At 45.3% G+C, this 12,660-nt stretch overlaps 1 protein-coding gene across 2 annotated transcripts; it reads left to right on the top strand.

Moving 5' to 3' along the window:
- Window positions 1–2,429: 2,429 nt before the first annotated feature.
- Window positions 2,430–11,240, top strand: LOC103012296 (zinc finger protein 772). Of its 2 annotated transcripts, XM_007175435.2 has the most exons (4): window positions 2,430–2,687; window positions 5,355–5,481; window positions 5,990–6,112; window positions 6,735–11,240. In XM_007175435.2, the coding sequence occupies exons 1-4, from the start codon at window positions 2,655–2,657 to the stop codon at window positions 7,880–7,882; spliced, it is 1,431 nt and encodes a 476-aa protein (XP_007175497.2). In that variant the 5' UTR covers window positions 2,430–2,654; the 3' UTR covers window positions 7,883–11,240. The 2 variants fall into 2 exon arrangements, with proteins under 2 accessions (XP_007175497.2, XP_007175498.2); XM_007175436.2 differs by lacking the exon at window positions 5,990–6,112.
- Window positions 11,241–12,660: the final 1,420 nt, after the last annotated feature.

Below are 12,660 nucleotides of genomic sequence, written 5' to 3'. Positions count from 1 at the left end.
TTAGGGAATAAATAAAGCTGAAGGCTAATATTTCTGGGACAAAGAAAAGGCAAGACTTATCCCTGTCATGTCAGTTACCTGGGCAGTTGAATTTTCCATGACCTCATTTCTCCAGCATAGAAGGGGCCAGATAGATGACATTGGATTGGAGGCTGTGTTGGGCAGTGGTTAAAGCTGTGGCTCTGTGGACTCCATTCCCAGATGTGCTACTTAACAGCCATAGCTGAGAGTAAGTCATTGACCCTTTGCTGCCTCAGTTTCCTCATATTAACCTAGGTGACAAATCCACCTCATAGGACTAGTTCCATTTCTTTTACTATTGTTTTTACCATTCTATTGATCATTTATATTCCAAATTTTTCCTCTTCTAGTTTGAAAAGTATATTCTCGTTGTATTTATTATATTTAAGCTAAAAATTGCAAAAGCTTATTTAATACATTAGAGTATAGGGTTAGAAATACATTTATTCCTGCTTGGAAATATAAGGGATTTAGAACATTAAGCAACTAGCCTCCTCTCAATGTATATGTTCTGAGGTTATGCATGGAATTCCATCACTTTAACTCTATAAGGAGACATATTCATGTTTTACACAGATAACGAGCAGTTATTTTAATCAAAAGATGCACACTTCTCTCAATCCTCATTCCAACTCTCATTGCAGACTTTTCGTCTGGATCAGCCTTCTTTGTACTTGAATATTATTTTCAGTTTAGAAAATTCTGTTTAGAATTTTATTTTCTGTAGGTTTGTTTTCCATTACAGTCGTCATTTTTATCCTCAAATAGTCTTACATCACACTTTCTTAAAAGGCATTTTTCCTGTGTATAGAAATTTAGTATGGTAGTTATTTCTTCTGCACAGAAACAATTCTTATTGTCCTTCTAATTGACAAATGACATTTCGTAAATTACCTTTGTCGATGGGAAATAATCAATAAACAATCTACAATGGGAATAGAAAAGAGGTTTTTTTGATCCAAACTGAGGACTATAGCCCAGGAGACAGCTTCTCAGATTACTCTGAGGAACTGCTCTAGAGAAGCATGGTTTTGAGCACAGTTTTATATCTTGTTATAACAAGGAACATCAAACAAGTCAGGGATACACTCCTTCAACGTTTCAAAAAAACAAAAACAGATCAGCACATACACAACTCTGTATGGCTTTGCCACCTGGGAAGAAAGTCTTATGATCAAAGGAGTACTAGCATTGGCATCCCTGGAAGGGAGGCCTTTAATCTTTATCTTTAAAATGGACATTCCTTACTTCTGGTCAATGTGCCTTTTTCTTTAATAATTAAAGCAGATGTACAGTGCATATTAGGCCACAAACAGGCTGTTTTGGTTAGCCTGAAGTTGAAGTTAAATTATATATAAGCCAGTATGACTTCCCCATACCTTAAGAAGTGAACATTTCTTCCGTCACTTTTCTTTTCAGATCTTTGTAAGATACCTAAAAGGAATTGAATACGTCTGTGTATACAGAGTGAGAAATATTTCTGTAATAGGGGCGGGGCAGGCGCTAGCTATAGCAGACCCCCTCAGCCATTGGTCAGCACCGCAGTGGGCCCCTCCCCCTCTTTTATAAAAGGAGCCGGAATCCGGACTGAGGGAAGATGGATTTTTTGAGACACCAGTCTGCCTTATTCTGGGTCTGCTCGCTTTCCGATTAAAGTTATTCCTTGCTCCAACAGCTCGTCTCCCAATTTATTGGCCTGTCGTGAGGCGAGCAGAACGAGCGTGGGCTCGGTGGCATTTCTTGTAAAAAGTATTACTCACTGGGTTAGACACAATCTCTGATTATAAAGGCAGGAGAAATATTTTCTGAGGTAACCAGAGACACCAGCATTGTCCACCTGTTCATCAGTGTCCCACATCCCTATTGCACTTACACAACGTGGTGCCCGTGTCCGGAGTCTCTGCTCTTGTTCCTGATTCTAAATGCTGAGGCCCACACAACTAACCCAAGCACTTCGCACTACGTTGTGTATATTTGATAACAAATACTATTTATTAGCTTCCAGCTATGGAGGTCTGAGCGACATTAGTATATGGTGTGTGCATTTAATTTTTCTGTTGAGCATTCTCTATGTAAAGAAGCCCCAAATAATATGTTTCTGAACATTTTTGTTATGTGTTACAGACTACACTCACCGGAAATATGGGTGCGTCTCCTTTAAGACGAAGCAACGCTCCGCCTAATCCTCAAACTAAAAGATGCAATTTCTAGGCGCCGCTAGCTAGATGGCTCCGCCTTTGACCTGGAGGTGGCGCGAGGGTCCCACTCCATCGTTGGTGCTGTGGGAACTACATTACCTAGGAGCCTTGGCGGCTCTGGGCCAATGAAGGCCCAGTAAAGGGGCGTTTCCGTTCGTACGGAGGACGCCGGGGCGGGACTTCCTTTTCCCGTCTTGGGTGGACATTTTGTTTGCTTTCGGATTAGTCCACGGAGTCCGTCTCCGGAACGCGGCGTCACACCTGAGGTGACAGGACAGGGAAAACGCGAGAGGCGTTGTCTGCCCTAAATAGAGACGGACCTGAGGATCGGCAGTGGCACCGCTCAGGTGACCCGGCCGCCGGAGCCCGGGACCTCGCACCTGTCGCTCTCCAGCTACTCCCCTCCCCCTCGCCCTCCCCAGTCTGCAGGTGCCGATGGCAGCCGCCGTGCTGACGGACCCGGCGCAGGTGGGTGCTGCACCCCTCGGTCCTTCCCCCGACCTCCATCTCTGAATCCTGAAGCCTCGAATGAGGGACGCCTCAGGGCCCTGCAACTCAGGACCATGTGTCCAGACAGTGGGGGCTCTCTTGGTCGGGTCCCATTTCTGACAGCCAGCATGATGGGATGTGGAAAGATGTTACAGGCGAGGGGCCCGCATGTGCAGAGGCTTGGAGGTGCGACACAGCCGCAGCATTTGGGAAACCTGGGGCCTTTGGTGTCTGAAAAGATCAAGAGTCCGAGCAGCTGTGCCTCAATTCTCAGGGTGATGGGAGCTGCGGAAGGTTCTGAACAGAGAGACAATATCTGATGGTTTAAAAAGTATTTCGTAGACTGCCCAGGTGTGTACAGACTTGAGGTGAGGGTGCGGACTGTGGGCCCCAGAAAGGTTGAGACATAGTCCAAGGCAATACAGCTGGTATGTGGCCCTGAGGACTGAGGCTCAGAGGATAGACAGCCCCAGGTCTGTGGCAGGGCAGGAGTAGAAGATAGGCCTGAGCCCTTGGGCCTCTTTCGTGGTTGCTTGTCTCTCATAGTCTCCCTCTTCCCACAGGTTCCCCTGATCTCAGTAGTAATTATGGGCTTTATACAGGTGAGGGGAGGATGTCCAGGCTCTCATCGATTCCACCCCCACCCATGAGGGCTTCAGGATTGTGGTGTCACAGAAAACTTTACATTTTTTTTTTTTTTTTTTACTATTTTTATTTTTGGCTGTGTTGGGTCTTCGTTTCTGTGTGAGGGCTTTCTCCAGTTGCGGCGAGTGGGGGCCACTCTTCATCGCGGTGCGCGGGCCTCTCACTATCGCGGCCTCTCTTGTTGCGGAGCAGAGGCTCCAGACGCGCAGGCTCAGTAGTTGTGGCTCACGGGCCCAGTTGCTCCGCGGCATGTGGGATCTTCCCAGACCAAGGCTCGAACCCGTGTCCCTTGCATTGGCAGGCAGATTCTCAACCACTGCGCCACCAGGGAAGCCCCTACATTTTTAAAATAAATTTATTTATTTATTTATTTTTGGCTGCGTTGGGTCTTCGTTACTGTGCGCGGGCTTTTTCTAGTTGCTGCGAGCGGGGGCTACTCTTGGTTGCGGCGCGCAGGTTTCTCACTGCAGTGGCTTCTCGTTGCAGAGCACAGGCTCTAGGCATGCGGGCTTAGGTAGTTGTGGTGCGCGGGCTCAGTAGTTGTGGCTCGCGGGCTCTAGAGCGCAGCCTCAATTGTTGTGGCGCGTGGGCTTAGTTGCTCTATGGCATGTGGGATCTTCCCGGACCAGGGCTCAGACCCATGTCCCCTGCATTGGCAGGCGGATTCTTAACCACTGCACCACCAGGGAAGTCCCGAACACTTTACTTGTACTCTCCCAGCTCTTGAGTCTGAGAAGCCCAGGGTTCTGAGTCTAGACCAGGGGTTACATGCAAGGGTTCCCGTTTTCTGGTGACCACTGGAATAAGGTGTGGAAGTTTGTTTCAGGAACAGGAACCAGCATGTGCAACTAATTGAAGGAGAGATTGAGATGGGAGTTTTCAAGAAACTACAGGTCTCCACCACATCTGGTAGCGATCAAGAGCAGATGGGCAGGAGTCAGGCCTGAAATGGCCAGCTGACAAGCGAGGCCTCTGTTCTGAGGGTGATGTAGCCATGGCGGGTGTGGAGCAGAGGAGGGAGGTAATCTGATCAAGGTTTTAACAGCCTCCCTCTGGATGCCAAGTGGAGACCAGACTGTGTGTGGTGATGGAAGAGGGAATTAGGATAGTGACAAGGAGACGGGGGAGGAGGCTGCTTCAGTATTCCAGGTGAGTGGTAATGGATGGCCCAGAGGGCTGGCTGTGTAGATGGGAAAAGTCACTGGGTCATATTTTCTGATGTGTGAAAGAGACAGCCCCAAGGTGGTAGGCCTTATCAGTCACAAGGGTAGAAGCTCCCTCGGTTGAGATGGGCAAGTTAGTGGTTGAAGGAACTCCGCATGGGTATCAGGAGTTTATTTGTGGCCATGTGAAGAGTCTGAGATGTTCCAGAGAACACTGAGTGGAGGTGTCAAGTGAGCTGCTGGACACAGGGCTGAAGTCCTGTGGAGGGGCTCAGGATGGAGACATCCAAAAAGCAGAAGATGGTGTGTACATAGGTTTACAAGGGAGAATCTACAATCACAACAGCATTGCAGTTAATGAGCCAGGAAGGTGATGGTGACCAACAACTGGGTGGGGGGCCAGAGTTGTGAGATTGAGAGTGATCCAAAAGACTGGTGTGCATGTGGAAAAAGAGTATGAACTGATGGCCCTTGGTCCCTGGTGTTGGGGACTTATGGGAGAAAGATGAGCTCAACTTTGATTGTCTGGTAAGCATGGTCTTAGCAACTCCAGGAGAACTGGCTGGAAGGATATGGGTGGGGATGCGGTGCGGCCCCACATGCCAGCCCCAGAGCTTAGATGGTGCCTTTCTGCCCACCTGCCTGTTGGTGGTGTGGGTGGAAACCATGATCAAAGGGACCTTAAGGAGAGAGCAGACATATGTGGCACCTGGCCCTGGTATTTTCAATGAGTTGAGGACGTAGGTCGGAAGGAATGCTGAAGGGAGCTCTGTGGGGGCAAGATGGGGGTCCTTAGGAGAGAGGCTACTCACAGACTCGGCTCTCCCCATTGTGGCAGGGGAAAGTGAACTTTGAGGACGTGTTCGTGTACTTCTCCCAGGAGGAGTGGGGGCTCCTTGATGAGGCTCAGAGGCTCCTGTACCGCGAAGTGATGCTGGAGAACTTTGCCCTTATGGCCTCACTGGGTAAGGCCCTCACATCCCCTGCAGTGCCCTGGACTGGGCTCTCCCCCTTCCCTGTTTCTTCTGTCAGAGCCATAGGCATTACCTCCCTCCCCCGTTCCCTAGGGTAGGTGCTGTGGATGCCAGGTGTGAGCTTTGTGCACTAGCACCTCTGACTTCTGAACAGTCCCAGTACCTGCTGTGCTGAAGGCTTACATGGATGGATGCAGGCATGAAGCGTCCTGTTGTCACCCAGTGGATCATCTCCAGTTTGTTCTCTCCCTGACTGGGTGCCTCTGTCCAGATCCATGCCACCCCTGTGCCCCAGGTTCTACCCCCTTCCTCTGGCTGACATTTCTAATAGCCTGCCTATGTCAGGAATTGCAAGGACCAATATGGTCACTACTTGTTGGGACCACTAGGCTATTCCTGCAAGACACTACTTCAGAGTTATTTTTATAGTATTTAGTTGTCTTCTCTGAGGGGCGGGTCACCCAGACCAGTGCTGGCCATTTACCTGTCTTTTCCTTAGGATATGCATCTTCCATGTTCCATGGGGTTGCCCCACTGGAGCTGGACAGTGAGCCCTGGCTATCTGACTGGGCCGACATGACTCCAGCCATGACCAGAGAGGCTCAGAGTGGGGGTGGCCCTGGTGAGTGGGAGCTGGGGGAAAGTGTGATGTCGGGCTGGGTTCTAATCATTCCCCAACCTCTCTGTGCCCACAGTTGTTTGAGTGCCAAGGCCAATGGCCACACTTCATTCCTATCTTTACTTTCCCATTTACACACTTATCTTTTATGCTCTGACTTTTAGCCTTTGACTGTTCCCCACCTCTGCCCCCATCTCAGCTGTTCCTCTCCACTGCTTTCCAAAACTGGCTTATATGCTTAATGTGTCATGAAATGTGCACACACCTCAAATAATTCTTAAATACCACCTAGTCTATTTGATTGTAGCTATTCAGGGAACACACCCTTCTGCACATCTCCCTAGCAGCCAAGGCCTTGCTAAAATCCATTTGTGGATGACTTCATTAGACACCCTGTTCTTCCTAGGTTGTTCCCCACATTTGTGTCCTCTCCCCATCAAGGCCACTTCCATCCTGTGACCTTTAGATGGCAACTACTGCATAGCAGCCCTTTACTCAACTTGAGCTCTGGCCTCTTGTCTGATAGCAGACCTTCATCTTAGTTCTGATAGACACACATTTGTAATGAGACTGCCTCTTCCCACCAGTGTCAATGTGTCCTTCACCAGCATTTGTCTGCTTTCAGGTTGTTCGCATGGAATGGAGGAGGAGGAGATACATTTTGAGCAGAGCGTTTCTGTAAAAGGAGTGTCACAGGTCACGATTCCTAAGACGATTCTGTCTTCCCAGAAGGCCCACCCCTGTGAGACATGTGGCCCGATCTTGAACGATGTTTTGTACTTGGCTGAGCACCAGGAAACACACCCTGGGCAAAAACCACACATGTGTGTGGCATGTGGGAAACAACTCTGGTTCAGTGCAAACCTTCACCGCCAGAAGCAGCACAGTGGAGAGAAACCATGCAGAGGGGATGAGGGTAGGGCCTTTCTTGTGAACGGCTGCTCTGTCCAATCACTGGGCATGCCCTTTACCACAGGGGAGGGTTGTAAGGACTTCCCCACTAGCTCAAGCATGTGCCAGCACCATGCCCCTCTTAGTAAGTGGAAGCCACAAAGTAACACCAAGTGTGCAGAGGCCTTTCACAGTGGACAAAGGCATTACAAGTGCAATGAATGTGGGAAAGCCTTCAGCCGCAAAGACTCACTTGTTCAGCACCAGAGAGTCCACACTGGAGAAAGGCCTTATGAGTGCAGTGAATGTGGGAAAACCTTCAGCCGCAAACCCATACTTGTGCAGCACCAGAGAATCCACACTGGAGAAATGCCTTACGAGTGTGGCATATGTGGGAAAGTTTTTAATCATAGCTCTAACCTTATTGTACACCAGAGAGTCCATACTGGAGCAAGGCCTTACAAATGCAGTGAATGTGGGAAAGCCTACAGTCACAAATCCACACTTGTTCAGCATGAGAGTATCCATAGTGGAGAAAGGCCTTATGAGTGCAGCGAATGTGGGAAATACTTTGGTCACAAATACAGACTCATTAAGCACTGGAGTGTTCATACTGGGGCAAGGCCTTATGAGTGCATTGCATGTGGGAAGTTCTTCAGCCAAAGTTCTGACCTTATTGCACACCAGAGAGTTCACAATGGCGAAAAGCCGTATGTATGCAGTGAGTGTGGAAAAGCCTTTAGCCACAAACATGTGCTTGTTCAGCACCATAGAATCCACACTGGAGAAAGACCGTATAAGTGCAGTGAGTGTGGGAAGGCCTTCAGGCAAAGGGCTTCCCTCATCAGACATTGGAAAGTTCATGCTGGAGAAACACCTTAGGATAGCAGGGAATATGCCATAGTGGGTGACACCAGAGAGAAGCTCTGAGAGTAGCCTGTGTGAGTAGCCATCAGCTGGAAGATGAGTCTCATACATTTGAACTCCCACCCTGAGGAGATTCTTCTGTGTGCCAGCTATATGGGAAGGTTTCTGGAGCAATATTGCACTTCGTAACATGCCTTTGTTCACTGTGAGAGGCCTCTGCACACTTGCCAGAAGCATATCGCTGCCAGTGTCTCTGAAAGAATCCATGTGTCTATGCAACAGCAGGGTGCCACATTGTGCGTAAGTCACCCCAGCGTGCTTTGATGGGAAGCATATCGCTGCCAGTGTCTCTGAAAGAATCCATGTGTCTATGCAACAGCAGGGTGCCACATTGTGCGTAAGTCACCCCAGCGTGCTTTGATGGGCAAGATCTTTGCTCTTCCTCCCTTCCCTGGAGGGAATCATTGGTAGCCTGAGCCCATTGAAGATCCTCACTCCTTCCTGCCCCCCTACTGGTTAAGCATGGATGTGACCCAATTTTGGCCAGAAGAACGTAAGCTTTGTTCTGCTGGCTGCTTGCAGAGATTTCCATTTTTCAGACTTTATTGGTCTCATGTGGCACTCGTGATGGATTTGTCCAGCCCCCAAGTAACCTAACTTGGGAATTGTCTGCCTCATATTCTTCTGGTTTTGCAACAAATGCCTTAGTTTTTAACTACCTTTAATCCTGGGGATTCTGTTCACTTTGTGGGTTGAGTTGAGAACAGAATTGGGCTCTGCCAGCCTGAAAGAATGAACAGCTTGTGTGAGAGGTTCAACTGTTGTGTCTCAGTGGTATTTGCAGAATGGTGAAGAAAGAACAGCTCTTATTCTAGTTTCAGCCTAATTTGCATTGCTACTCAAGGCCTCCTAGGAAAGAATACCAATCTTTGCAGGCCTAATCATGTGTCCTGTATGCCAAGATGATTTGTGTGACCAAGGTCTTCTTGAGCAATGGGCATTTGTCATGACAACTTCTGATGTGCCTGGGAGCAGCATGAATTGGGTCCCTTGTTCCCAGGGAATGCTTCATATTCCCCAGCGCTCTTTAGGAGAGTTTGATTCCCTGGGACCTACCAACATCCCTGAAATCTATTATTTGGTAGGCACATGTCACTTTCCCCTAAAAGGACATCTGATAAATAGGAAGTTGGGAGACTATAGCCAACTATAGGGAATATAACTCTTCTAAAGGCGTATCCACAAATGTTGCCATCACTGTGACTTTGGTATGAGGGTTTATGGAAATTCTCAGGACTCATATTTGTGTCTCATAATCTTACAGCTACAGTTACAGTCTGAGCAATCTAAACATTTTCTGCAATTAATTGCACATATTTATAGTGTATAATTTGATAAGTTTCGATACATGTTTGCACCTTTGAAACCAAGTTTCCTGATTCCTTTTATAATATCTCTCGCCCTCACCCATTCCCAGGCAACCACTTCATCTTGCTTTCTGTCATTCTAGATCTGTTTGGATTTCCTAGAATTTTAAATGTGTGTGTATGTGTATAGAATAATTTAAAAGGTACTAGTATATATATGGCTTTTCAAACTCTGCATAATTATGTTGTGATTTATCAGTGTTCTGTGTATCAATAATTCATTCTTTTTCATCCATACTTTTGCTTAAAGTATTCCACTTTAGAGAAATAGTTCCAAAGCAGGTGACCCAGGAGAGAACTCACGGGAACGAAGCCACAGTATCTGTGGCTCATAACCTTCACCTGGAAGTGATGTGCCATCGTTTCTGACTTACTCTGTGGGTAACACAGACTAATCCTGGTTCAGGGTGCAAGGGGACTCACTTCACAACAGTGAGAATACAAAGAGGTAGGGATTTGTGGGAGCGTTTCTTGAATACTGGTGATCACAATCATAGTTGTTTTTCTTTTTTTACCTTTTTTGTCTTTTAATGAGGAATCGTATTGACTGATTTCAAAAGTTAAACCAACCTTGCATTTCTCAGGTAAACCCCATTTGGTCATGATGTACTACTCTTTTATGCATTGTTGAATTTTATATGCTGGTTTTCTTTTTTTTTTTTTTTTTTAAAGATTTTTGCATCTATGCTCATGAGGGATGTTAGTCTCTTAATTTTTTTAATGCATGGGTTTGGTTGCTATCAGTGTAATGCTGGCTTTACAGAATAAGTTGGTTAAGTGTCCCCTGCTCTTCAATTTTCTGGAAGAGTTTGTGAAGAATTGACATTATTTCTTTATTAATTGGTGGAATTCACCAGTGAAGTATTTGGGCCTGGAGTCTATTTTGTGGGAAAGTTTCTAACTATAATTTTAATTTCCATAGTGAACATAGGTTTATAGAATTTATCTTCCCCCCCCCCCTACAGTGAGCTTTGGTGGTTTGTATCTTTCTCAGAGTTTGTTTATTTAAGTAGTCAAATTTCTCAAGCTATCCTTTTATTATTTTAGTACCTGTAGAATCTGTAGTGATGCCACCTCTCTTATTCCCGACACTGGTAATGTCTATATTTCTCTTTTTTTCTTCATCAGTAGTTTATCAGCTTTATTGATCTTCTGAAACCACTTGATTTCACTGATTTTTCTGTTTTTTCCTGTTCCTTTTTTTTTTCCCCGCATTTTGACTTTTACCATTGCCTTTTGCTTTTATTGTATTTCATTTCTGTTCTTCTGCTACTTTTTAACATAGTACCTGAGATCCTTCATTTGAAACTTTTGGGTTTTTTCCTAACATAGGTGCTAAATTCTAAAAGTCACTCTGTAACAACTGCTTTAGTTGCCTCCCACAAAATTTGATATGTTGTATTTTCATTTTAACTACATTTAAAATCTTTTCTGGTTTCCTGTTAAATTTCTTCTTTGACACATGGTTCTTTTTAGAAGTGTGTTATTTGGGATTTTCCTTATCTTTTTGGTAATTGATTTCTAATTTAATTCATTGCAGTCAGAGTGTATACTTTATGACTTGAATTATTTACATTTATTGATATTTTCTTTATGGCCCAGAATATGGGTTATCTTGTATTTCATGTTAGCTTAAAATGAATGTATATTGTGTTCTTGTTTGATGGAGAGTTCTACAAATGTCAACTCAGTTAAGACGGTTGATAATGTCTAAGTTTTCTGTATCCTTACTGGTGGGGGGGGGGAGTAGTGTCTGTCAATTATTTGAATAAGGTTGTTGACATCTCTGAATATAAAAATGGATTTGCCTATTTCTCTATCAGGTTTAGTTCTATCAGGTTTTGCTTTGTGTATTTTGAAGTCTTTTTATTAGGTGAATAAACATTTCCTACTGTTATGTCCACTTAATGAGTAGATCTCTTTTATCATTAAGAAAGGGTCCTCTTTATCTACAGTAATATTCTTTGCCCTAAAATCTGTCTTGTCAGATACTGTTAACATTGTGTAGTTTTGATTGAACACTCAATTTTGCCTTTTTGGGTACTGAAAATACTTCCATTTCAGTAGATATTCTTGGTATTGTTTAAGTTCCGTGGAAGCAATATGATCTTTTGGGATCTTGATTCCAAACATTTTTAGGTTGAATTACTGCAGCATTCATTTTAAGGCTAATTTCTCTCCCCCTACTGAGACACAATCATTCTGTATTCTCTACCTCATGCTTCATAAGGATTCCCATTTAAGCTTTTTAGAACAGGTGCTATTCCATTCTCTACATTAGCCTTGGAAATTGTTTCATTGAATCCTTTTGGGTGTTTCTTTACCCAGCCTCTGGATATTTCCTGCCTGCATGTACAGATTAGTACATGAGGATGTACTAATGTACATGAGGTCATACTTGAGGATGACCCTCTGTATGTTTCTGAAGTTTTCTCTCTCCTGTACTGTGTTCTGTTGGACTCCAGACACCTTAGCAGGCCCAGATTCTAAGTTTTGTCTCAACTCAGGGTGACTTTTGGGGTCTGACTGGACTCAGCATTTTTGTATTAGGGCCTGGGAATTTCTTTTCATAGTAAGCTGGGACGGCCACGTGGTTCACATCGTTTGCCCTCTTTCATAGGTCATTGTTATTTGCTTGATGTCCAGTGTATTAAGAATCAGTTTCATATATGTTGGTTTTTTTAAAAATTTATTTATTATTTATTTTTGGCTGTGTTGGGTCTTCGTTTCTGTGCGAGGGCTTTCTCTAGTTGTGGCAAGCGGGGGCCACTCTTCATCGCGATGTGCGGGCCTCTTACTATCGGGGCCTCTCGTTGCAGAGCACAGGCTCCAGACGGACGCGCAGGCTCAGTAGTTGTGGCTCACAGGCGTAGTTGCTCCATGGCATGTGGGATCTTCCCAGACCAGGGCTCAAACCCGTATCCCCTGCATCGGCAGGCAGACTCCCAACCACTGCGCCACCAGGGAAGCCCTATGTTGTTAATTTTTTTCAAGAAAATCCATGAATTCCCCCTAAAGCAGACATTTTGAATAAATTAGTAGAATTGATAACATCTCCAAACCACATCAGAAAAAAAAAGAGAAATCACACATTTACAAATATGAGCAAGGAAAGAAGGTATAGCACTAGATATCTTTGAAACATAATGGGTAATGTGTGATTCTTTTATTTTATTTATTTTTTTGGCTGCGCCGCGTAGCATACAGAATCTTAGTTCCCTGACCGGGGATCGAACCCGTGCCCCCTGCATTGGAAGTGTGGAGTCTTAACCCCTGGACCACCAGGAAAGTCCCTGTGTGATTATTTTAAATGACTCTTTCCCAGTAAATGGAAATGTGGAGGACAAAAATTCATTGAAAGATAAC

Source organism: Balaenoptera acutorostrata, chromosome 19 (genome assembly GCF_949987535.1).
Source record: "Balaenoptera acutorostrata chromosome 19, mBalAcu1.1, whole genome shotgun sequence".
Lineage (NCBI taxonomy): Eukaryota > Metazoa > Chordata > Mammalia > Artiodactyla > Balaenopteridae > Balaenoptera > Balaenoptera acutorostrata.
Note: the sequence above shows the minus strand (reverse complement) of the source record. Positions and strands in the feature narration are given on the sequence as shown.